A 27,779-nucleotide genomic window follows, 5' to 3' on the forward strand; every position below is an offset into this window, starting at 1 on the left:
ATAATATGTCGGAAAATTTTACTTTAAGAAAAGCTGAAAACAAATTGGTGGATAAAATATTTAGTTACCAGTTTATAGATAATCAGTTCAACTTTCTATCTGCATTGCTACCCTTACGTCGTCTTATATCTCTTTCATCCAAAATATTTGTTTTTGCTAATTTTTTTAAAGTTCAAAAGGCACATCCAGTGACATTGTTTTAACAATAATACATTTTATTAATTTAGTTCAGTCTTTTAAATTTAGTAAGTTGCAAGCCACAATTGTCCCCTCTGGCCTGCGAAGCCATGGATGGAATTTTTCTAAACTCTTCATTTGTATCCTGTTTGCTTTGAATTTACTCATTAACCAAACATCTACCAAAATTAAATTTGGCCTATGTGTAGATGGAAACTTGAACTATGGAGCTGGATATTACGTTTTATCACCCCTCTCCATTTGCGGTTCGAGCAAAAGATGTGTAACGATTCAAATATTCAACAATTGTGTTTTTAATCATATTCTGCATTTTACAAGACAACATTGAGCATATTTAAGGTTTCATTTATCTGAATTGCAAAAAGGAATAAAAATGTTTGTAAAAGTGAAAATTTGATCTTTTTTTTTATCTCTAAGTACATTTGCCATTATTTTCAGATTATATAAAACTGGATTCTTTTTACTGTTCAAAATGACAACCCCCTTTAAGCTTTCAGACTTTATATGGTATCACATGGTTAATAAAAGAATCATTCTTGGAACAGAAGATTAGGGAAGTAGTTTGTTCTACATGGTATCCTGAACTGATGGTGAGGATGGAAGTTTTGGGAAGTGATTGTTTAAATGACCTTCTAATATGACCCCACCGTAGGTTGACTATTTTGCATCTGCTTACAACAAGTTGTTGTAGCTGATTTGTAACCTCTCGTTTGCACGGGAGATCTACCAAAAAAGGATATGAGATTATTAATTTATTAGTTTTCTCTAGTTTGTTTCCAGAAAATGCATTTTAAGAATATTGGTTTTCATTTAAATACTTCTGTTTCACAACATGGAGATTATTTTAAGTATTTCTCTTTTAGCTCCTATGGCTTACCAGCAGTGAATGGAGTAAAAATTTAGTTTTATAATATTTTCCTTTCATAAGATAGTATGAATAGCAATACAAAATGTTGCTTAAAATTACTTTGAACCTTATTGATTCTCCCTTTCAATTTAACTGTTTTACTCCTCTCCTAGTGTACGCTTGATACAAAACATAGAGAAACACACGAATGATCCCTGGAATGACAGGTCTAGCATATGAGGAACGGCTGAGGATACTGGGATTGTATTCGTTGGAGTTTAGAAGATTAAGGGGAGATCTAATAGAGACGTACAAAATAATACATGGCTTTGAAAAGGTGGATGCTAGAAAATTGTTTCTGTTAGGCGAGGAGACTAGGACCCGTGGACACAGCCTTAGAATTAGAGGGGGTCATTTCAGAACGGAAATGCGGAGACATTTCTTCAGCCAGAGAGTGGTGGGCCTGTGGAATTCATTGCCACGGAGTGCAGTGGAAGCCGGGACGCTAAATGTCTTCAAGGCCGAGATTGATAGGTTCTTGTTGTCTAGAGGAATTAAGGGCTACGGGGAGAACGCTGGCAAGTGGAGCTGAAATGCGCATCAGCCATGATTGAATGGCGGAGTGGACTCGATGGGCCGAATGGCCTTACTTCCACTCCTATGTCTTATGGTTATGGTCTTATGGATTATTAGTACACTTTTGCTGATAAATATACTAGAAATTTCATTTTGAGCTTACTATCCATTGTAGCATACTTTAAATAGTTTGGGGGCAACGGATGGGATGTGTGGGGAATGGCAATGTCATTATACCAAAGTTGATTGAATTTGACCATTATGGGGGTCTTATCACTTTGAAGCCCTTCAGAGCCACCAGCATTCTTCAGTTGGTTGGTTGAAGAAGGATTCCAAACTAAATGCAGTTTTAAATGTGTCTATTTAGGATTAATGTCATTGAGTGCTCAAGCTTGCAGTCAGTACAAATATTTTGTGACCCAAGATAAAATTGTATTGAGTATCTAACATACTGTGATTGTCCTTTGTGGCTGAGGGAGAAAGTCTTGTCAACCTCAATCTGACAAAAGATTCCCATTCAACACTTTTCCGGGGTCTTGTCTGGATTTATAAAAAAATAACCTTACAGGAGTTCAAACCTTGGCGGGGGAAAAGTCCCTAAAATATTCTGCTCTGAGCAGTTTTAATGGAACTTTACCATTAAAGTTAGTGTATAGGTTTCAAGTTTGATTTTAATTAACTGATTTCAGTCAACATAGCGAAAGAGGAAAAGAGTAGGCTGGGTAAGATATAACAGAGAATCCCTCTGAGACCAGCAAATTGGGATTGTGGTGATAGGAATAAATCAGTTATTATGTGAATCAAATGTAAAGGAAAATTATAATTTTCAATAAAGTTGTGATGTAAATTTGAAAGCAGTTCAACTTTACTCACTATCCTGACTGAAATTTCGAAAAATGCAATCTTAGTTCTGCTCGAACATGGTCTCCGCACTGCATTTGTTTTATTTGAATATATTTATTTTTACAAATGAATTACGGATAAACTAAATTTCTTGACCATGCTCTGATTTAATAATGCTGGCTTATTTAATCTTGAGTCTTTGGTTTGTGCATTTGAATTTGCCCAGCAGCCACTGAACACTTGAAAGAAGAAGAGAATCCAGAAAGTCAACGCCACCTACGATGTTCCAAAAGAAAGATCCCTTGTGGAAGCAGGCCCAGGATTAAGAGCAGAGCAGGAATATAAAGTGCAGCTTTAAGTGAATCATCAAGGAAGGATCCTACAATGGCATGTTCACATGGTGTGGTTGGCGGGGTGGTGTGGGGAGCGTGGAGGCAAGGTGTCGTTGCAGGAAAGAGAATTCCAACTATTTATCTTTTATCATGAGATAGTAACTCGGGTACCTCATCAGGATTAGCTTCTTTGCTCCATTTTCGAAATATGTTTTGAAGAAATACATTTTGAGTTTGTCTTGTATTACCTCTTCTGATACCGCCCCCCCCACCCACCCCGCGCAAACCACCACCATAACCACCTTACTGAAGTTTCCTCATTAAAACAAATGTGCTGTTGTGAGATGAGGCTCGATGTTTTTGCTGTTCACCTTCAATGTTGATAAGCTACATTTTAACAAATGGTATCAGAAGCACAACACAGTCAACAATATCAGATTGTTAAAGAGCTGATTGCATATAATATTGTAGGATGTGGATGGAAAGGTATTTTAGTTTTTACTAATATAGCTGAAAGTGGATTGTCTATCTAAGCAAATGACACCATTTGAAGAGTCTTCACTAAACAATGTAATCAATGAAATCTTACTGTGCTTAAGTGGTCCATTGTGTGGATGTATCCTATATCAACAAATTATTAGGCCAGAGTAAATGATATTTTTTTTAAAATGGCCCAAATCTTCTGATATGGCTTGGAAACCCAATTTCTGACCCAGATCAGACACCATGTTTTCCATTGTGGACCTTTGGAGCTATTGTCCAGCTGAAGAAGTGCAGTCTTTTCCGTAATTCCTACAGGCGGCATTGTAGTGGATTAGCACAGAAATAACGCTGCAGTCAGTGCTGTATTCTGGAGGTTGAAGGTCCTAAAGTCATGTTGACAACACTGAGAAATTAAATTTTCAAAATGAGTGAAGGGGTTGGGTGACAGCTCGTATGGGTAGCTGATGGGTGAGGGGTTAGGATCAATTCAAAGCTGTTAGGAAGGGATGGAGATTGTTGGGTTCAGGGTTTGGTTCTGTGGTAATTGGGGGTGTTAGGTCTGACTTGAGATGGGGGGGTGGATCTATAGATAGTTTTTGGGGAGTGGGGTTTATAGTTAGGATGTAGAGCAGGTTTTGATCCCTGTAACTTAAACAGAGTTAGAGATGTTTTTTGGAGGGCTCCAGAGGGTTAAAAACCACTTGAGCAATTCATGCAGTGTCAGCTAAGTTGGAAAAAGTCTTACTGGAATTGAAACATTGACTGTTTTTCTCTCCACAGATGCTCAGAGAAAGTGAGGACTACAGATGCTGGAGGGTCACAGTCAAAAGATGTGGTGCTGCAAAAGCACAGCAGGTCAGGTAGCATCTGAGGAGCAGGAAAGTTGACATTTTGGACATAAGCCGTCCACAGATGCTACCAGATGTGCTGAGTTTATCCAGCATTGTTTTTTTTTGTTTGAGTTGGAACTCCTGCCTGGTGTCAATGTACCAATCCAGTCCATGGTTCAGCATCCTCCCATCAAGATCTGGGGCCATGTAATTGCTTTTGGTGTGAAATTTATGCCTTTCTTTTCTAAGCCACCCCTGCTACCACTGTACATATTATGTTGTATTCTCTACATGTGAAAGTGATATAAAGCCAGTTTTAGTCACTTCTCCCTTTTATACCTCATACAAATTGACTATTAATTCCTAATAAATCAGTCGGTTTTTGCTATACCAGTATTTCCTCTAAATTAGAATGTCCAAAATTGCACAGAACGTTCCTAATGAGATTTGTCTAGTACTCTGCTCGGAAGAACAGCAATTTTGTATTCTTTCTCTTTTGTGATAAGGCCTGACATTTTATTAGCCTTTTAGGTTGCAATTAAAACTTGTATTTCACCTTTTGCTAAAATAGGATTATAGAACTTGAATGTTCAACTTTGAAAAAATGTTTCTCTTCACTAACCTTAAAGTTCTGAAAGTGACTCGAAAGGTTCAGAAAGACCATGGCAATTTATGCTGCAGGAGAAAAAGGGTTGATTGGTTGGCAAGTGGACTCTGCTTGTTTTGAGGCATTGCAAAGGAGAAAATAATGGAACAGTAATTTGAAAAAGATTCAGGAGTTCATCATGTTATTTCATTCTTGCATAGAGCTGGCTACTACATATGAATGTATGTCACTTTTAAAAAGCTATTATGAACCACAGTGAGTTTGACTAATTTTTTTAGATATATTGTTATTCCAGGTATTAGCACAGTTAAAGTGTGGCGCTAGAAAAGCACAGCAGGTCAGGCCATATCCAGGGAACATTTTGGGCATAAGGTATTCATCAGGAATGTGGTGGGGGACGGGGTAGGGAAAGGGAACTGAGAGATAAATAGGAGGCTAGGGGTGGGGGAGAGATAGCTGGGAAGGCAATAGGTAGATGCAGGTGATGGATGATAGGGTCAGAGGGGAGGGTGGAGTGGATAGGTGGGAAGGAAAATGGACAAGTAGGATGGTTCAAGAGGGTAGTGCTGAGTTGAAGGGTTGGAAATGGGATGTGGCAGGAGGAGAAGAGATGAGGAAATTGGTGAAGTCAACATTGATGCAATGTGGTTGGAGGTTCCCAAGGTGGAAGGTTAGGCATTCTTCCTCCAGGCATCAGGTGGCTTAGATTTGGCAGTGAAGGAGGTCCAGGACTTGCAATGTGCTTGGCAGAGTGGGAGGGAGAGTTGAAGTGGTCGGCCACAGGGCGGAGGGGTTGTTTGCTGCGTGTGTTCCTGAGATGTTCCCTGAAACGTTTTGCGAGTTGGTGTCTTGCCTCCCCAATGTAGAGGAGACCACACCGAGAGCAATGGACAGATTGTTTAGCAAATGTTGCCAATCTGAATCAAATTTAACAGGCGTTTTATTTTGTGTTTTGCAAGGTTGGACTGGTTGAATACAAAGCGTACTATGGCTGCTATTATATTTTTGGCACCATGTCCCTCTCAGATCCAGCAATATTTATTAACCTAACACATACCGTAAATTCACTTTAGTCTTGTCCCCAAAATGTTTCCATTTTTAGATTTTGCTTCAATGTTTCTATTTTACTCCTAGGGGGTCACTGAAAGTTTTTTTAAAGAAACAAGCAAATGGAAAAGACTGAGACTAAAAAGCTGAATAGCAAAGAAGTACTGCCCTCAGTCAATACCAACTCCTAATAGCTTCTGTGCATGTAGAGGTGAAAAGTAAAGGTCACTACTCCTGTTGTATTTCTGAGCATCATCGGAACACCTTGACGCAAAATGTCAACCTGAATTTTGCAGTCATCAGTGGCACCAGTCATTCATTACAGTCAAACAGACTTTAAGAATTAATACTGGAAATTACTGTGATTTAAAGAGCCAAATCAATATGGCATCCTCTGCAGAAAATTTGGTACCTGTGAAAATATGTCAAGTGGTGTATTTCTCATTAGAAAAGTTAAATTGGGAAAAGAAAGCTTAAAACGTCCAGAACCTGAACTAGGGACTGTAATTTGGAATAGTTAATGTAAAATCAGATACAGAATTCAAAATAGAGTGGAAAGAAAGATGAGATTAAGGAAGAGATGAGACCAAATATTTCAAACGTTGTTAAATGTTGCAAAATTGCCAGTAATTAAAATCTGAAATGACATTTTTTGGGATAAGAAAGATTGAAAATTTATTAAAACTATTTCACTTAAAACTTTTGCATCTGAACATATAAGGTAGGAGTAAGAATAAGCCATTTGGCCCGCCTAGCCTGTTCTGTCATTCTGCAAGATCATGGCTAATCTGAATATGACTTCAATTCCACTTTTCTATCCACTTCCCAGTATCTGTTGACTCCTTTGTTAGTCAAGAGTCTAATGCTGCCTTTAAAATATTCGATGACACTTGTCTTCATCATTTCTTGGAAAGAGAGTCTTTCAGACTCACCCCTCTGAAAGAGAAAATAAGATCCTGAATTATGTCTTAAATGGAAGACCTCTTATTTTTAAGCCATGTGCCACTTGTTCTGGTCTCTCCCACACAGCACAACATCATTTTAGCATCCACTCTGTCAAGTCCCCTCAGTGTTCTGTATGTTTCAATTATATTACCTCTCATTCCTTTAAATGGATACATAAAGACTCTCACTTTCCTCGTAGGATAACCCCCTTACCCCACATACCAATTGAGTGAACCTTCTCTACACTGTTTCTAATACAATTACGTTTAAGCAGACCAAAACTGTACACACACCTCGTGATACTCCACTAGTGCCCTGTACCAATTATAGCAAAACACCTTTTATATTCCATTAAACTAATAATAAATTACATTCCATTTACCTTCATTTCCTATTTCTATTCCTATACACTAATATCTTATGATTCATATACCACCACACCTAGATTCCTCTGTACTTCCTGCAAACTCCCTCCATTTAAATATTATGCTGCTTCCCTATTCTACTTGCCAGTGGACAAGTTGAAACTTTTTCACATAGTTCATCTGCAAGACCTTTGGTCACTCACTTAAGGAGTCTGCAAAGGGATGAAGATAGGTTATGCCCTGGCACAACTTTTTTTTCCCCAACCTATTGTGTCAGCAGAACAATTAGCAACTATACATTTGGCACTTTCATCCAAGTCATTGCTATACATTGTAAATAATTGATGCCTCAGCACTGATCCCTGCAGTACTTTTTATATCATGTCAATATGAAAAAGACTTATTTATTTCCACACACTATCCCCTGTTAACTAATCAATCTGCTATCTTGGATAGTATGTTACCCCCTGACATCTAAGCTTTTGATACAGCAACTTATCAAATGGCTTTGGGAAATGTTATTACATCACAGGGTTCCCCTTTATCCACAATGCTTACTACTTTCTTGAAGAATCTTCGTGAGTTCATCAAATGTGATTTAACTTTCACAAAATAATGTTAACTCCATCTGATTAAATTGAGTTTTTTTTAAAAAAGTGACTGCTATTGATCTCCTTACTGATGCATTCCAGCAATGTTCCCCATGATTGGATGTTAAGGTTAACATCGGTTATTATTTTACTTAAAATGTTAGGTTAACACACTCATTTCGTGTTTTCTGTCCCCCTCTTCTTGAAGGAGTTACATTAATTATTTTCCAACCTGATGGGATATTTACAGAACCTTGAGAGTTTTGGAAGAACTAAAACCAACACATCTATCACTTTGGCAGTTACTTCATTTAAGACTCTGGAATGAAAATCATTAAGACTTTTAGGACTTGTCAGCTTTTAGTTCTAATGATTTTCTCAGTACTCTCCCTTGTAATTGTAATTGTTTTAAATTCTGCCATCCCTTTCACCTCTGTTTACAATTATTTCTATGATGTTATTTGTATCATCAGTGATATCGGATGCAAAATATCTGTTCAATTCATGAGCTGTATCCTTATCAATTCCCCACTCTAGAGAACCAATGCTAACTTTACATTTTTCCTATTTTAGATACCTGTAGAAACTCTTCATATTTGTTTTCATTTTTCTAGCTAGCTTTCTGTCATACTGAATTTTTTAAAAAATCATTCTTCGCTTTTTATATTCAATCCAATTTTCTTGGAATTGTCTACTTTTTCTTTCCAATTGATACTGTCTTTAACTTGCTCAATTAGCTACAGATGGTGCAATGTTTCCCAAATGTCTGTCTTACTGGAGTGTATCTATTGAATGTCCATAAATATTTCCTTCAGTGTTGGATGCTGCATCTCTAGTGACCTAAATCTTAATCTAATTTCCAAATTCACTTTAGCCAGGCCTGCTTTCATGTCCACAAAATTGCCCCATTTAAGTTTCAGACCCAGTTTCATTTCATCCTGAAACTTGAGTGTAAAATTCAATCATGCTATGATCACTGCTACCAAGGGGCATGTTTATTATGTAATCATGAATTATTCCCATCTTATTGTGTCCTGCCCAATCTGGAATATCCTGCTCTGTTTGGCTGTAAAACTTGTTGCCTTAAGAAACAAGCCTGTAAACTCTCTATGAACTCCTCTTTCAGACTAATTTTCCCAATCTGATTCATCTAATCTCTACATAGATTAAAATGAACCATGAATTCACACAGGTGCCCGTTATTTCTTGTTGGATGGCTCTTTCCAAAGTTTGGTTGCTGTCAAGGGAGATCTATAAATTATATCCATAAGTGAGCCTTACTTCAGTTGTTGGGAAAGGTTATAAGAGATAGGATTTATAATCATCATCTAGAGAAGAATAATTTGATTAGGGATGGTCAGCACGGTTTTGTGAAGGGTAGGTCGTGCCTCTCAAACCTTATTGAGTTCTTTGAGAAGGTGACCAAACAGGTAGATGAGAGCAAACCGGTTGATGTGGTGTATATGGATTTTAGCAAGGCGTTCGATAAGGTTTCACATAGTAGACTTTTGTACAAAATGCGGAGGAATGGGATTGTGGGAGATATAGCAGTTTGGATCAGTAATTGGCTTGCTGAATGAAGACAGAGGGTGGTGGTTGATGGGAAATGTTCATCCTGGAGTCCAGTTACTAGTGGTGTACTGCAAGGGTTGGTGTTGGGTCCACTGCTGTTCGTCATTTTTATAAATGACCTGGATGAGGGCGTAGAAGGATGGGTTAGTAAATTTGTAGACAACACTAAGGTCGGTGGAGTTGTGGATAGTGACGAAGGATGTTGTAGGTTACAGAGAGAAATAGATAAGACGCAGAGCTGGGCTGAGAGGTGGCAAATGGAGTTTAATGCGGACAAGTGTGAGGTGATTCACTTTGGTCGGAGTAACTGGAATGCAAAGTATTGGGCTAATGGTAAGATTCTTGGTAGTGTAGATGAGCAGAGAGATCTCGGTTTCCAGGTACACAGATCCTTGAAAGTTGCCACCCAGGTTGACAGGGTTGTTAAGAAGGCATACAGTGTTTTAGCTTTTATTAATAGAGGGATCAAATTCCAGAACAATGAAATTATGCTACAGCTGTACAATACTCTGGTGCGGCCGCACTTGGAGTATTGTGTACAGTTCTGGTCACCACATTATAAGAAGGATGAGGAAGTTTTGGAAAAGGTGCAGAGGAGATTTACTAGGATGTTGTCTGATATGGAGGGAAGGTCTTAGGAGGAAAGGCTGAGGGACTTGAGGCTGTTTTCGTTGGAGAGAAGGAGGTTGAGAGGTGACTTCATAGAGACACATAAGATAATCAGAGGGTTAGATAGGGTGGACAGGGAGAGCCTTTTTCCAAGTATGGTGACAGCGAGCATGAGGGGACATAGCTTTAAATTGAGAGGTGATAGATATAGGACAGATGTCAGGTAGTTTCTTTACTCAGATAGTAAGGGTATGGAATGTTTTGCCTGCAACAGTAGTAGATTTGCCAACTTTAAGTACATTTAAGTCGTCATTGGACAAGCATATGGACGAACATGGAATAGTGTAGGTTAGATGGGCTTCAAATTGGTATGACAGGTCAGCGCAACATTGAGGGCCGAAGGGCTTGTACTGCGCTGTTATGTTCTATGTGACTTCACTTATATTTCTTTTTAATCTATCTAAACTGACTACATCTTAAGCTTTACAACTAAAATCATCTTTCCCTATTATAATTTGCTAATGTCATCTTTAATTAACAGAACTACTACTCCATCTTCTCATTGACTGTTCTTGCAAAATGTTGTGTATCCTTGAATGTTTGGGTCTCAGTCTTTGTCATCTTGCAGCCATGTTCCTGTAATGACTACTAGATTATAAATATTTTGAACTATCAGTTAATCTGTTTTGCATTGAATGCGATGCCCATTCAGATTTCAGAGCCTTTACTTTTATTTCTCTATTTGTGCAGTCTCTAACCTTATCTACCAGTCCACACTTATGTTTGTGTACTCTGTGCCTGCCTATCATGTTCTGATTATCGATCCTCTTGTAACCTTACTCATTTGCTTTATTCTCTCCCTTTAATTTATCATGTTTTTCTGCTTTTTTTAAAAATGGTGGTTCTGTTCGCCGAGCTGGGAATTTGTGTTGCAGAAGTTTCGTCCCTTGTCTAGGTGACAACCTTGGTGCTTGGGAGCCTCCTGTGAAGCGCTTCTGTGATGTTTCCTCCGGCATTTATAGTGATTTGTACCTGCCGCTTCTGCTTGTCAGTTGTGGCCGGTATATTGGGTCCAGGTCGATGTGCTTCTTGATTGAATCTGTGGATGAGTGCCATGCCTCTAGGAATTCCCTGGCTGTTCTCTGTTTGGCTTGTCCTATAATAGTAGTGTTGTCCCAGTCGAACTCATGTTGCTTGTCATCTGTGTGTGTGGCTACTAAGCATAGCTGGTCATGTCGTTTCGTGGCTAGTTGGTGTGCATGGATGCGAATTGTTAGCTGTCTTCCTGTTTGTTCTATGTAGTGTTTTGTGCAGTCCTTGCATGGGACTTTGTACACTACATTGATTTTGCAAATGCTGGGTATCGGGTCCTTCGTCCTGGTGAGTTGTTGTCTGAGAGTGGCTGTTGGTTTGTGTGCTGTTATGAGTCCTAGTGGTCACAATAGTCTGGCTGTCAGTTCGGAAATGTTTTTGATGTATGGTAGTGTGGCTAGTCCTTTGGGTTGTGGCATGTCCTCATTCCGTTGTCTTTCCCTTAGGCATCTGTTGATGAAATTGCAGTGGTATCCGTTTTTGGTGAATACATTGTATAGGTGTTCTTCTTTCTCTTTTTGCAGTTCTGGTGTACTGCAGTGTGTTGTGGCCCTTTTGAACAGTGTCTTGATGCAACTTTTTTTGTGTGTGTTGGGGTGGTTGCTTTCGTAGTTCAGGACTTGGTCTGTGTGTGTGTATACCTTTTGTGGTGAATTCTCCATTCGGTGTTCTCTGTACCATCACGTCTAGGAATGGGAATTGGTTGTCCTTTTTCTTCCTCTCTAGTGAATCGGATTCCTGTGAGTGTGGCATTGATGATCCGGTGTGTGTTCTCTATTTCTGTGTTTTTAATGATTACAAAGGTATCATCTACATATCTGACCCAGAGTTTGGGTTGAATTTGCGGTAAGACTGTTTGTTCTAACCTTTGCATTACCACTTCTGCTATGAGTCCAAAGATGGGTGAGCCCATAGGTGTGCTGTTGATTTGTTCATATATTTGGTTGTTGAATGTGAAGTGTGTTGTGAGGCACAGGTCCAATAGTTTGAGTATGCAGTCTTTGTTGATAGGTTCCCCGTTTTGTTGTCTGTTCTGTATGTCCAGCAGGTTGGCTATTGTTTCTCTGGCTAAGGTTTTGTTGATAGAGGTGAACAGTGCTGTTACATTGAATGAGACCATAGTTTCTTCCTTGTCTATGTGTACATTTCTGATGATGTCCAAGAATTCCTGTGTTGATTGTATAGAGTGTCTGGATCTGCGGATCAGGTGTTTCAGTTTCTGCTGTAGTTCTTTAGCCAGTTTGTGTGATGGTGTCACAGGTAGTGATACTATGGGTCTGAGTGGGATGTCTGGTTTGTGCACTTTGGGTAGTCCATAGAATCTGGGGGTGTTGTTGCTTTCAGGTTTCATTCTCTGGGGGTCAAACCTGGTTATCTGTCTGCTTTTTTTTGAAGGTTCCTCAGTGTGTTGTTTATCCTATTGGTGAGCTGTGGGGTGGGGTCAAACTACCTCTTTTGGTAGGTGTTGGTATCTGCAAGTAGTTGTTGTGCTTTTTGGATGTACTCTGCTTTGTCCAGGATGACGTCATTCTGCCTTTGTCTGCTGGTAGTATGATTATGTTCTTATCGTTTCTTAGTGCTGTAACACAAATTCCCAGCTCGGCGAACAGAACCACAACAACGAGCACCTGAGCTACAAATCTTCTCCCAAAAATTTTTTTAAATATACTATACTATTCTGGTTTGTGATTTTATTATGTTAAAGTTATCATCCAACAATGTCCTACTCTAACTTTTTCTCAACCACTTTTGTCTCTTTTAACAGTCCATGGTGAATGTTATCCTATCATTGCTGTTTGAGATTTAGCAGAAATTTGAGATCGATGGCATCCTTTTGGGGACATTGGCTTCATGTTATATAAACACAAAATGTGAATCAATCTATTTACATAGAACATTACAGCACAGTTTGTGTGGAATAGTGTTAAAACAATTTTATATCTTGCAACCTTAGTATAGGCGTATTGAAGTTTTATTACAAAGTTATTGTATCCATTGGCTATCACAGTGTAATGATTTTAAATTAAATAGTTGAATGTATATGTGTTGGATTGTTGTTGTGAATCAAAATTAAACGTGTGCTATGGAAAATCTTGGACTATTATACTTCATTTATTGCAGTTTTGCACAATTGCTTTAGGTGACCATAGCTACTCAAATATCTCTAACTTATCAAAGAAACATCATGCAGAGCATATAGTAGCATTGGAAAGGTTAAAATATCTTAGTATCTTGTATATCACATTAAAGAAAACAGTACATAAAACAGCTTTTCACTGCAGGGCTGTATCCGACTCTGCTGTCTTCTGGTCTAAGTTTTAAATATCAACTTTTGTCTGGCAATATGAAGTTGTAGTTCTTATTTTACTCTGCTTTACATAGAGAAACAACACTATAATGCATTAATATTTTTAAACTGCTTTTGTATCAATGTATGTATTTTTAATAAACAGCATTATCTCATTGTGCTTTTTGTCATTCTTTTCAGGTTAGGCAATTAGAAAAATTCTTAACTTTGAAAAAATCATAGGCTTGTCAGTTTATACATTACCTAACTTTTAGAATTGTCTGCTAAGCAGTGAACAGTTCACTCTCTGGAAACTTATGTTAATGTTGACAATTTTGGAGTAGTGACTGAGCTCAATCCTGAGGTAGTTGAATCGCTAAATACATCTGAATTGTTAACTAATTGTCAAAGCTTCCATAATTAATTGCTGAGTTCAATTACCCTGATAACCAATGTTTTAAATACTTTATGTTCTAAAACAATGTACATAACTACGAAGATAACTACCCATATTTTAAAAATTAATATGTAACTTCATTTTACGTTTGATAAAGTTTATTAAGGTTACTACTTGAGTTTCAGGAGTGGATCCTGTGTTTTGAGTTTGTGAGTGCAAGAGTTGATGCTGGTGGGAAAATTGTGTTCAGATATGGGATCTAAAGGCATTTATATTTTGAGGAGGTTTGTAAAAGCATGAAGGAAAACTGTTAAAGACAGTCAGAATAGTTTTGCTGTGGTTGAACGAAACCGCTACTAGCATTATATTGCTGGATGAGCTGGCAAGCAAAGCTTGCTCTCGAGTAGCAGAATGTGAACACAAAGCACGAGGATATCATCAAGGCACATGGTTGACCATTTACTGCCCCCAAAAACTGAAGCTGGGAGCATGTGATGTCCGGCAGGTTGGATGAATCTGGTGGGTTGAGGTGTGGAAGTTAGTTTGGCACCATTTAAGGATCAGATTAGACCATAAAATTAAGAGGATTAATCAAATTAAAGGTAATTGCAGAACATCTCCTGCTTTGAGAATATTCTGGTAGCGCCAATTGTCTGAGTCTTTGGTGTCAATAGACACAACCTGCTCATGCTCCAGAAACTTTTCAGTAACTCACTCACTCAGTCAACAATTTAACATTTGCAAAACAACTCAACTGAAGAGGTGGAGCTGCGATTATTTCCAGAACCAGATGCATCGAAACAGGTTGAAATACATAAAATTTGAAACTATAGATAATATCAAAAGCGAATAGCTCGTTCGACTGTAATCTTTCACTGAACGTGCTCGAGCGTTGGCTGTGGTTGGGGGGGGAAGCTGTGGGAGGTGAGTGCTCCGGAATCGATCTTCGGTGCTTTGCTCTCCAGCCGGACGCCGAAGGAAGGTGTACCAGTTTGATTATTCTGGTACGCGCCTTTTTCCTGTTTCCCCGCGGGTTCCGGGGACAACTTGGAAGGTGTTCGGGCTTGAGGCGGCGGCCGTGATGTTTGGGGTCTCGGCGGAGAACCTCCTCAGGCAGGCCAGGTAACCGAGCAAGGTCCCGGGGAGGGAGTGGGGGGTGAGATTGACCACGCTTCAGGACGTCCCCAGACAAGTTAAACTCAATTTAAATGCCGTTTGAAATGTAGTTGCTTCTGTAATGGATGAAGGGACACTGCCACAGACAGCGATGTGATAATGTCTGCATAACCTTGTCTGAGGATGTTGAGGGACAAACATTAGTCAGACGACAGGGAGAGTTCCTCAGTCTTCAACCTGTTCAAAGATGGACAGTGCAGCATTCCCTCAGTACTGCATCTCAAAGCAGTTTTAACCTCAATTCAAAGGTAAAAACAATGACTGCAGATGCTGAAAACTAAATACTGGATTAGTGGTGCTGGAAGAGCACAGCAGTTCAGGCAGCATCCAAGGAGTGTTTGAACTATAATCTCATGACTTTTTAAGTGAGTCTGGGACCTCTGAGTTTAACAATTGCTAACGAGCTCACCACTTTTAACCCGATCGATGGCAAACAGGGCTTTTCCTTTCAAAAACAAAAGTGCTAAAAGTTGCAGTCACTGCATTATAAATGAAAGTTGGAAGTAATGAGTGTACATTATCTGAAAACTGAAAATCCAGTTAATTTTTTTTTGTAAGTTGTCAGTATTAGACAAGATTGTTGTTTCACAAGCAGGTTGAAATCACATTAACAGCTGAACTTGGTGGGTTTGTCGCTTTAGGAGAAAATAAACAAAACACGCAGATCGACCGTAACGTTAGAATCTTAAAAATCACTCAACACCAGGTTATAGACCAACAGGTTTATTTTGAAGCTCTAGCTTTCAGAGCGCTGCTCCTTCAGGTAGTTGTGGAGTATAAGATTGTAAGACACAGGATTTATAGCAAAAGTTTACAATGTGATGTAACTGAAATTAGATATCTGAAACAGACCTGGATTGTTTGTTAAGTCTCTCATCTTTTAGAATGAACATGTTGGTTTCAGTTCTTTTATATGTAAATTGCAGAACCTTTTAAAAAGCTACCTTCTCAAGTGAACTTTAAAAATTGGTGTTATGTCAGTCCAGATAATGCATTGAAGGTGTGAGCTGCCCCATGCGAGACTGTGTCACAAGGTTCAGATTGATTCTAATCTTTAAAAAATGGATTTACAGAATCTTACATGGCTTCATGTAGTTTTTGAGCAAAATAAAATGTAATTCTGCAAATACAAATTCACCCCACAAACTTAAGTTTTTGTGTGGTGGGAGGGAGTTATGAGTGTGAGAAAATGTGAGTGTGTATAAAGGGGTAGAAGTATGAGAAAGGGTCTGTGTGAATGAATGGATCTGTAGGAGTCTGTGTCTGTTTAGTGCAGTGGGGTCACCTGTATAATGACATGAATCAAAGGTCCTGGTTGAGGCCATCCCCAAGGCCACTTTTCGTTGTTGCCTGTCCTGAAGTCTGACTTGGAGGATGGTCACCTGAAGGTTTGAGGTTGAATGTCTTTGACTGCTGAAGTGTTCTCTGACTGGGAGGGAACACTCCTGTCTGTTGATTGTGCAGTGTCCATTCATCCGCTGCCGTCGCCTCTGCTTGGTCTCACCAATGTACCATGCCTCAGGGCATCCTTGCCTGCAGCATATGAGATGACAACATTGGCTGAGTCACATGAGTACCTGTCACGTACATGGTGGGAGGTGTCCCCATGTGTTATGGTGGTATCCGTGTAGCCACACTGACACGTCTTGCAGCGTCTATCGTGACAAGGTTGTATGGTGTTGTCCTGAAAGCCGGGCAGTTTGCTGCAAACATTGATCTGTTTGAGGTTTGGTGGTGGTTTAAAAGTGGGAAGATCTTGAAGTGCTTATCCTCATTGCAAATTGCAAAAAACATGGCATAGTTTTTCGGCTCCTGGAAAGTACTGGACAACGAAGGGTACCCTCTCGGTAACAGCTCATGTCTGTCTCCTGAGGAAGTCGTTAGGGTTTGTCACTGTGGCATGTCAGAACTGGCCGTCAATGAGTTGAGCATCGTACCCGTTCTTATGAGGGCATCGTACCCGTTCTTATGAGGTGTCTGTCACGTCTCCCCCATCTGAACAGATGCTGTGTATGTGTAGCACTTGTCCATAGAGGATGACTGTTTTAATATATTTCCAGTAGTAGCTGGAGAATGTAGCATCATGAGGTTATCCATGGATTTGTGCCCATCATTGACGGAAATGCATGTGTTCAAGAACGAGACAGATAGTAGAGAGTTTGGTGGGATGAAACTCATTGATGTCACTGTATTGTTTCAATAAAAAAAACTCCTCGCCATGGGTCCAGAGGAAGAAAATGTTGTCAATGAAACTGGTATATAGTATTGATTGGAGGTCCTGCGTAGCGAAGTCTTGTTCGAACCTGTGCATGAAAATGTTGGCATATTGGGGTGCAGATTTGGTCCCCATTGCTGATCCGTGTGTCTGGATGAGGAACTAGTTGTCAAAGGCGAAAATGTCGTGGTTGAGGATAAAGCAGATGAGTTGCAGGACGGTGCAGTTGTGGGTGTTGAGTACTGAGGCTATTGCTGCAATGCCATCATTGTGGGAGATGCTGGTGCAGAGTGCTGAAACGTCCATTGTGATGAGGAATGTTCCTGGTTGAACTGGTCCAAGGACGCTGAGCTTCTGTATGAAGTCTGTGGCGTCGTGACAGAAGCTGGGGGTCTCCTGTACGATGGGTTTCAAGATCCTTTGAAATAGCCAGAGACGTGTTCTCTCAGGATTCCATTGTCTGATACAATGGGACGTCCTGGTGTGTTGGCTTTGTGTATCTTCGGAAGGCAGTAGAAGTCACCTACGCCAGAAGTATGTGGGATGAGGGCGTGTAGGGAACTCTGATCAGGACTTGGATCCAGCCCTTCAATGTTTTTAGTTCACGAGTATGGTGTTTGGTTGGTTTGGCTGGTAGTTGTCTGTAGTGTTTCTGGTTGTTCAGTTGTTGGTACACTTCCTTGCAATAATGTGTTTTATTCTGAATGATGATGGTTCCTCCTTTTTATCTGCTGGTTTGACGACAATCTTGTCATTGGTTTTGAGAGCATGGATGGCATTGATTTGTGATTGAGTGATGTTCTGCTCTACCTTTTGGGTACGGCTGATTTATTTCCTGATGGTTTGAGCATACATGTCAAGCTCAAGGCAGCGGCCCTCTGGTGGGTTCCAAGTTGACTCCTTTGTTCGCTCCACTTCTCACCTTTAAACAACTACCAAACCTCAAACAGATAATTATTCGTAGCAAACTGCCTGGTTTTCAGGACAACACCATATAATCTTATCACAGTAGATGCTGCAAGATGTGTCAGAGTGTCGACATGGATACCATCATTACGTGAGAGGACACTTCCCACCATGTACATGGCAGGTACTCATGTGACTTGGCCAACATTATCATCTCTTATGCTGCAGGCAAGGATGCCCTGAGGCATGGTACATTGGCGAGACCAAGCAGAGGCTACGCCAACGGATGAATGGACACCACACAACAATCAACAGACAGTGTTCCCTCCCAGTCAGAGTACACTTCAGCGGTCCAGGACATTCAACCTCTGACCTTCTGGTGACCATCCTGCAAGATGGACTTTGACACAGGCAACAACGCAAAATGGCTGAGCAGAAGCTGATAGCCAAGTTTGGTACCCATGGGGATGGCCTCAACTGGGACCTTGGGTTCATGTCACACTACAGGTGACCCTACTGCACTATATGCACATAGAGACCAATGCACCCATGCAGTCCCTCATACTCCCTCACACACACATTTGTTTGTGGGGTGAATTTTAATTTGGAGTATTACATTTTATTTTGCTCAAAAGCTGCATGAATCCATGTAAGATTCTGTAAATCCGTTTTTTAGATTAGAATTAGTCTGACTGTTGTGGCACAGTCTCGCACAGGGCAGCTCACACCTTAACTGCATTGTTTGGGCCGACATGGCTCCTATTGTTAAAATTCCCTTGAGAATGTAACTTTTAAAAACGTTCTTCAATTTACATATGAGAGAACTGAAACCAACATATTCATTCTAAGAGATGAGAGATTTGAACAATCCAGGTCTTTTCAATGTATAATTTCAGTGACATCATACTGTAAGCTTTTGCTATAAATCCTGTGTCTTACAACCTTATACTCCACAACCACCTGATGAAGGAGCAGTGCTCTGAATCCAATGCTTCCAATTAAATCTGTGGGACTATAACCTGGTGTTGTGATTTTTAACATTGTACTCCCCAGTCCAACACTGGCATCTCCATATCAATGTTAGAATTGCTTGTGTTGCACTCTGGGCTGCTTTTGTCCATTCTTCTCTATACTTTTGGCTTCTGCATTTCAAACAATTCTTTTGGTGAGTCTCTGTTCTCGAGATTCTTTGGTAACAATGTGAAATGTATAATGTAGAGGTGTCAGTCTTTTTTCAGAAAATAAAAGTTTTTGAAGTGCTGATTCCAGCCCATAGCTCCACCAATCTTTGTTCGTCTTTGAACATGATTACAATGCAATAACTCAACTTTTTTGACAGTTACATCTTAAATTATTAAAAAGTGTTTCAACAAAGCGGTAATCAGCAGAACAACTTTGTTTAAATGATTTTTAACTTTAATGTTAAACTGTATGTCTTCATTTTTAGATTCCCTTTTTCTCACCAGTAACCACCCTTGATTAGTTAGCAGAATTGAAAAGTTTCAGATTCCCTTCAAAAATAACAGATTGCTGCTAATTTGATTTTTAAAAAATGGTTAGGAAGTTATTTCAAAACAAGTCAAGCAGGATTTAAACAACTGTTGCATTCTCACCAACCAGAGATTTGACAGTTCTTTTACTGTACAGTCAAGTTGAAAGTGCTAAATGGAATAGTAAGATACAGAAGAAAGTGGTTTGTCTTTTGTTTCCATGACAAGAATAACTTTGCTAGTCTCACTGCCCCGTTTGTTCCCCATAGCCCTGAAAATATTTTGTCTTCACGTAATTCGACCGCTGCAATTGAATCTGTCACCACGAGAGACATTTCATTTCAGTTCCTCACCACCACCTGCTTTTTAAAAAAAAATGTTGCTGTTGGTTCTTTTGATAGCCATCTTAAATTAGTACTTGAACTTTCACCCAATGAGAACTGTTTCCCGCAATCCACTTTGGTTGGACCCAGCATAACTTTGGACCACTTCAGTAAATTCACTTTTCATCTCTTCCACTCCAAGTGTGAGAGGTAATTATGTGTTGGTAATGTCATAGGCCTAATAATCCTGAGGACCTCTGTTCAAATCCCACCATGGCACATAGTGAAATTTGATTTTGATTATTTATTGGAGTTGAAAGCTAGTCCATTAGTTATCATGTAAGTATTGTTGATTGTTGTAAATTCCCATCTGGTTCATTAATGCCCTTTAGGAGATGGAAGTAAATCTACTGTCCTTACCTGGTCTGGTTGACATGTGTCTTGAAACCCACAGCAATGTTGCTGAATCTTAGTCGGCTCTCTGAGCCTCTTCAAAGGGCATTCAGCTTAAGTAAGCACAGCTAGCAATGAAACAAATGCTGGCTTTACCCAGAGATGTCCACATCCAATACAAGAGTAATAGAAATCTTGGATGCCAACCCACCTATGTAACTAAGTTCGTCATCCTTGGAACCATTCACACAAGTCTTTTCTGTGCCTTCTCCAATGCCTTGATATACTTCCTGTATTGTAGTACCTGAACTTTAGACACTGTACTCCCAGTAGAAACCAAACTATAACTTATCTGCATTTTATGTTCTGTCTCTAATTATAAAGTTCAGATCCCATATACCCATTCTAATGCAGCTCTGTCTTCAACAGTTTGTGTATAAATATCCCCAGGTCTCTTTGCCCCTGCATAGAGACACACAAGTTTAAAGAATATTTTATATTTTGTTTTTATAATCATAACTGTTGTGGTTCTAAGTCCAGATTTCTTGCTTCTCAGTAACTCTAAAGAATATTTTACCAATCTTTAAGATTTCGCTGACCAAAAGCCCGGAAGGAAGGAAATTACACAAGGGTTTTTATAATGATATTGATTTGCTGCTGCTAACAGATTGCAGTTGAATTCTCTATCATTGAATTTAAATAGCTGATTTGAAGTTACAGAAATTAATGTACTTTGACTGCTGTTGCTGAGAGATTATTGATTTCTGTATGTAATGGAGTAAGGTGGCTGAGCATTTCAGGAACTAAACACATCGGCAGAAGTGAGGACTGCAGATGCTGGAGATTAGAGTGGTGCTGGAAAAGCACAGTAGGTCAGGCAGCATCCGACAAGCAGGAAAATCGATGTTTCGGGCAGGAGCCCTTCCTCAGGAATGGCCTGCTGTGCTTTTGCAGCACCACTCTAAACTAAACATGTTGATCTAGGCATCATGCTGGATGATAGTGTGGGAGTTTGAAATATATCTGTGTAAAAGTCCTTTACCCTGTACGGTGAATCTTTATCCCATTAGAAACCAGTAGGTATTGTCTGTGTTAAAATATGAATAGATCAAGTTCATCAAAGCATCCCTTTCATCCGTGGGACACTTTGATGTCCCAAAAGGTGACCGATAGATATATGCTTACTCCTAACCCTGCATGTGTATTTCCCTAGATGCCTGCTAATGTCCTTTTGAAACATTGTCTCCACTATCACCACGTTTGTTGGTAGCATGTTCCAATTCATTGCCCCTTGCGATGTAAAAATGTTCTTCCTCACGTTGTCTGTGTCTTTGCTGAAAAATGTAAATTCCCAGTTCATGTACCATTAGATAATGGGAACTAGCCAGCCACGGCCTTGCAAAACATGGCATCTAAAGGAGGTGATGACTGCGAAGTTGTGCAAGCAAATGTTTTTCGAGCACTACTTATGGGCCAAGAAGAGCATGATTGCAACTCCTGAACCACGAACCAAATCTCCACTGTAATCCCTAAACCACAATCCAGTGTCATAGAGTCAGAGATTTACAGCACGGAAACAGGCCCTTCTGCCCAACTTGTCCAGGCTGCCTAGTTTTCGCAGTTAAACTAGCTCCATTTGTTTGTGTTTGGTACATACCCCTCCATGTGCCTGTCCAAATGTTTCTTAAATGACAAAATTGTACTTGCCTCCACCGCCATTTCTGGCTGCTCATTCCAGACACTTACCACCCTCTGTGTGAAGCAGCTGCCCCCGGACCCTTTTGTGTCTCTCCCTTCTCACCTTTTAAACCTATGCCCTATTGTTTTAGACTCCCTACCAGGGAGGAAAGCTGTTGGCTATCTACTTTTTCTATGCCTTTATTGGACCTCCTATAAGGAGGTCACCACTTCAAGGACAGAAACTTGAACACACTCACCAACAGGCTCTCTAACTTCAAATAATGTAGGTCTTGCTATAAGCACTTGCTGTGCAGGTCTAACCTGCATTCCTCACTCTAAGCACCCTATGGTCTGTATGATCTGCCTGTACTTCTCGCAAACAAAGCTTTTCACTGTACTACAATAAATCCGTTGAATCTAATCCATCCAACTCAACACCATGTCCCCTAAACTGACCTCTATTCCCATCACCTGTATAGGGTTTCCCTATCAATTAGCCCTCCACTCCCCCACCTCCACCAACATCTGAATTTCTCCATCTTCTTCCAGTCAGTGCCCTGTGACATACCTGAACTGTCCATGTTCTCTCCTCAAATCTCCTCATTAGATTTCTTCACCCCCACCCGTTCTACCACTCTGTTCCCTGTCGTATTGTTCCCTCTGAGCTCTCTGTCACCCACTGCCAATGTGTATGTTTTAAAAACAATAGTAGCTAAGTGTGTGTTAATGCTATGGTAGGGGAGACTAGCAATTAATCGACTGTATTGTGCCCTAATTTCCCGATTATACAAAGGTGGCAAGCAGGTTATGAGGGGTATACAGAGAGTCTGCAGAGGGACACTGTTAGGTTAAATGATGGGCAGTACTTTGGCAGATGGGGTATAATGTGGGAAAATGAGGTTGTTCACCCTTGCCAGAAGAATGGAGAGGCAGAATAATATTTAAATAGAGACTTCAGAGTGCTGCATTACAGAGAGATCTGGTTATCCTTTTACATGTTAACAAAATGTTCAGGTGCAGTTAAAACAAATAGTTAGAAAGGTAAATGGAAATTCTGGCCTTTTACTTCCAGGGGGATGGAATATAAAGATAGGGCTGTTTTGCTACAACTGTACAGAGCATTATTGCGATTGCTGCTATATAAAATTTGGGAGAAATTAAAGGGAAAGACTGGCACTGGAAGCAGCCCAAGAAGGATAAATGGATCGTCTTCATGAAGAAAACTGGGGTAGGTTTGCAGTTTACTCCCTGGTGTTTATAGGAATTAGAGCTGATCTCATTGAAACTTGAATCTGCCACTTCTCCACCCAAGTCTCCAGCCTATCTCTATCCTGTTGCAATATCCAGTAATCTTCACTATCTGCAGGTCCTCCAGTCTTTGTGTTGTCCATGAACTTACTAATTAGACCACCTACGTTCTCCTCCAAACAGGACCCCAGCACTGATCCCTGCAGAACACCACTGGTCACAGAGCTCCAGTCAGAAAAAAACCCACCGATGCTCTCTATCTTCTATGACCAAGCCAGTTGTGTATGCATCTTACCAGCTCTCTGTGGATCCCATGTAACTTCACTTTCTTTATCAGCCTGCCCTGAGTGACCTTGTCAAAGTTCATCACCATGCTCCCATTAGTCATCTTTGTCAATTCCTCAAAAAACTCAATCAAGTTTGTGAGACACTATCTCCCTCCCTCAAAGCCATGCTGCTTTTGCCTATGAAGTCCATATTATTTCCAAATGTGAGTAAATCCTCTCCCTAAGAATCATCTCTGATAACTTCCTTACCACTAACGTAAGGCTCACTGGCCTGTAATTTCCCGCGTTATCCCTATTTCCCTTTTTAAACAAAGGAACAACATTGGCTATTCTCTGATCCTCTGGGATCTCTCTTGTGACTAAAGAGGATACATAGATTTTCTACAAGGCCCCAGCAATTTCCTCCCTCAGTATTCGGGATAGATCCATCAATTCTGGGGACTTTTCTATTTTCGCACTTTCAAAACACCCAACACCACCTTTTTCTTTAATATATCCGATATGCCCATCAACATGTACCCCTCTTTAGACTCTACCATGTCCTTCTGCCTTTGTTAAGGACCTCACCCATATCCGCTAGCTCCATGCATATATTCCCTCCTTTATCTCTGAGTGGACCTACCTTTTTCCTAACTACCCTCTTGCTCTATATGTGTAAAACACCTTGGAGTTTTCCTTTAATCTTGTTTGTCAAGGACATTTCATAGCCCCTTTTAACCATCCTCACTCCATTTTAATGCTGGAAATTACATTGTTTAAAAAAAAATTATGCTTTAATTTTTGAAACAGAAAATCACTCTGAACCAATTAATGAGCACCTGTGATCAGGAAAAGGGAATAGAAGAACTTCCGTTTACTGTAGACACAGGCCAGCAACTGAAAAGAAAGATGGCACTGAACAGGGTTCTGAATGATTTACAATTCCTCTGATGGATTTAGTTTAATGAGTAGAATCTGATGAATGTGACAAATGTCTTCCCATATGTGTCCTCAAATTAATGGGATTGAGCAGTAATTCTTCCTGAACAGCAGCAGGAGAAGCCAAAGTGTAAATGTCACTCAATAATTGTGCATGTGGCTCTCTGAGATGAGAAAGCAGTGCACGCGATGTGTTTACCAGGATAGCTGATCATTATTTCCAAGAGAATGAAAAATGCATCCTTCGTTTACAACACTAGTAACGAAAAGAAAATTGCATACGTTTTTCAATGATATGCGGTGAAACAGAATTTGGGGGACCATCCAGCTATAAAACATGGAAGCTGCCATTCATCCTACACAAACAACCAAGAACAAGCACTTTCTATGATTTGTGCTTATGACTGCATTGGTATCCAAAGAGGGAGAAATACTTTGATATGTGATACAAATTTGGGCTATAAGACAGTTGCCATTTGAACCTGGCAATCAGGAAGACTGCACCCAAAAGGGTGTGGAATTATTTAGAGTTCTCATAGTAATTGGCGCAATTCATAATCCAGTAAAATGGGATTGTTCATGTTTCCAGAATCCGTAAATGGAATTACAAAGTGTGGCAGCACCCTTCCATTTATCTAAGCTGATGGTTAGGCAGTGAATTCTTTGGGGATTGAGGATGTTTATATGGTGCACATTTGCTGATGGCTGACATGACCAATCCACAAGAGGCAGGTTCTGCCTTAAATGCTGCAAATGAAGTGGTTATCAGGTGACATTTGTGGGTTATTGGTTTCAGTACAGGCAGTTCCTGGGTTGTGAATGGCTTCTATTCTTGAGTTTTGTGAGATGATTCGTATGCAATTTGGAGCACAGTACAGGGCAATATAAGATAATTCCTCATAGGAATGAGGAAATGTTCACATGTTCTGAGGAAGTGTTACTTGACCAGAAATGTTAACTGATTTCTCTCCACAGTTGCTGCCAGTCCTGCTGAGATTTTCCAGCAATTTCTGTATTCCTGATTTACAGCATCTGTAGTTCTTTCAATTTTTTAATCTGTAAATCAAGGCCACCTGTTTTTGATGTCTGCTTTCAAATTGCTATAGCCGTTGGTTGCCCTGAATGGCCCACCGCTGATGCCGTATCACCCTCTGATCAGTGTCTTCCAGGTGTGAAAATCAATGTTTTAGGGCCTTCATTGCTGTGCTCACCAGCATGCTGTAAGTAGAGCTTTGGGTGTCCCACTGGCTCAATATCGGTGCAGTCTCTCAAGCAAATGGTTAACACAGTTAGTGAGCTCTTTTGCAATGATCTTTTTAGAACAAGGACAACTCTAGGGTTTGGAGTTGCCATAAGTCCTAAAGTATGAAAAGGTAAACATCAAGTTTTGCATTCTGAAATTAGGTGCACTAGAAGCTGCTAAAGCCTCCATTGCAGTTAGAAGCACAGTATTGCCATAATGGATTTACAAGGCTGGCAAAAGCTAAGTTTAAAAAAAAACTAGGTAAAAACAAGGGCTACAGATGCTGGAAACCAGATTCTAGATTATTAGAGTAGTGCTGGAAAAGCACAGCAGTTCAGGCAGCATCTGAGGAGCAGGAAAATTGACGTTTTGGGCAAAAGCCCTTCGTTAGGAATAGAGGCGGAGTGCCTGCAGGGTGGGGGAGAAAGCAGCATTGAGTACAGTAGGTGAATGGGGGGTGGGGATGGAGGTGAAGAGCTTCAGGGCAGAGGCAATGACCAGGGGGTTGTAGTGGGAGAGGGACTCCGAGATTCTTGTAGCGAGAGGAGGAAAACTTCTTCAAGGCAGGCATCCTTCCAAGAGGATTCGCAGTAGCAAAAGTAGCCAGTGGAATTAACATATGAATTAGAAGTGTAATTGCCTGCTGAAGGCAGAGATGATTGAAGGATGATCTCAGCAGTTGGGCTTGGTAGAAATATTATAGAAATATTATCATGAGACATTAGAGTTTATTAATATTGAGTTACAGCTAGAGCAGTTTGAACATGAAAAACTGAAACATTGGAGTTGAAGAAATTGGAAAAGGAGTTGGAATTCTAAAGAGCAGAAAAATGAGGGAAGAGCATTGTAATGGAAATGAGAAGGCCAGAACTAACAATTGTGCATATGGGAGGGCAGCCTGTTTAGTTGGTGTCATAGAGATGTACAGCATGGAAACAGACCCTTTGGTCCAACCCCTCCATGCTGACCCGATATCCCAACCCAATCTAGTCCCACCTGCCAGCACCCAGCTCATATCCCTCCCTTCCTATTCATATACCCATCCAAATGCCTCTTAAATGTTGCAATTGTACCATTCTCCACCATTTCCTCTAGCAGCTCATTCCATACTCGTACCACCCTCTGTAAACAAAAGTTGCCCTTAGGTCTCTTTCATATCTTTCCCTTCTCACCCTAAACCTATGCCCTCTAATTCTGGACTCTCCCACCCCAGGGAAACGACTTTGTCTATTTACCCTATCCATGCCCCTCATAATTTTGTAAACCTCTGTAAGGTCACCCCTCAGCCTCCGATCCAGGGAAAACAGCCCCAGCCTGTTCAGCCTCTCCCTCTAGCTCAAATCCTCCAACCCTGGCAACATCCTTGTAAATCTTTTCTGAACCCTTTCTCGTTTCACAACATCTTTTCGATAGGAAGGAGACCAGAATTGCGTGCGATATTCCAACAGTGGCCTAACCAATATCCTATACAGCTGCAACATGACCTCCCAAGTCCTGTACTCAATACTCTGTCCAATAAAGGAAAGCATACCAAACGCCGCCTTCACTATCCTATCTACCTGCAACTCCACTTTTAAGGAGCTATGAACTTGCACTCCAAGGTCTTTGTTCAGCAACATTCCCTAGGACCTTACCATTAAGTGTATAAGTCCTGCCCTGATTTGCTTTCCCAAAATGCAACACCTCGCATTTATCTGAATTAAACTCCATCTGCTACTTCAGCCCATTAGCCCATCTGGTCTAGATCCTTTTGTAATCTGAAGTAACCCTCTTCGCTGTCCACTACACCTCCAATTGTGGTGTCATCTGCAAACTTACTAACTGTACCTCTTATGCTCGCATCCAAATCACTTTTATAAATGACAAAAAGTAGTGGACCTAGCACCGATCCTTGTGGCTCTCCACTGGTCACAGGCCTCCAATCTGGAAAAACAACCCTCCACCACCACCCTCTGTCTTCTACCTTTTTAGCCAGTTCTGTATCGAAATGGCTAGTTCTCCCTGTATTCCATGAGATCTAACCTTGCTGATCAATCTCCCATGGGGAACCTTGTCGAACGCCTTGCTGAAGTCCATATCAATCACATCCACCGCTCTACCCTCATCAATCTTCTTTGTTACTTTTTCAAAAAACTCAATCAGGTTTGTGAGACATGATTTCCCATGCACAAAGCCATGTTGACTATCCATAATCAGTCCTTGCCTTTCCAAATACATATACATCCTGTCCCTCAGGATTCCCTCCAACAACTTGCCCACCACAGACATCAGGCTCATTGG

At 40.4% G+C, this 27,779-nt stretch overlaps 1 protein-coding gene across 1 annotated transcript in view; it reads left to right on the plus strand.

The window, feature by feature from the left end:
- The first annotated feature begins 14,627 nt into the window (after window positions 1-14,627).
- The window catches only part of ap5z1 (adaptor related protein complex 5 subunit zeta 1), a 67,328-nt gene continuing 54,176 nt past the window's right edge, over window positions 14,628-27,779 (plus strand). The window contains exon 1 of the mRNA XM_072559305.1: window positions 14,628-14,742. Coding sequence (XP_072415406.1) covers window positions 14,702-14,742 — 41 coding nt within the window. The 5' untranslated portion in view covers window positions 14,628-14,701. The remainder of the gene's footprint in view (window positions 14,743-27,779) is intronic.

This window comes from Chiloscyllium punctatum, chromosome 40, assembly GCF_047496795.1.
Source record: "Chiloscyllium punctatum isolate Juve2018m chromosome 40, sChiPun1.3, whole genome shotgun sequence".
In the NCBI taxonomy this organism is placed as follows: domain Eukaryota; kingdom Metazoa; phylum Chordata; class Chondrichthyes; order Orectolobiformes; family Hemiscylliidae; genus Chiloscyllium; species Chiloscyllium punctatum.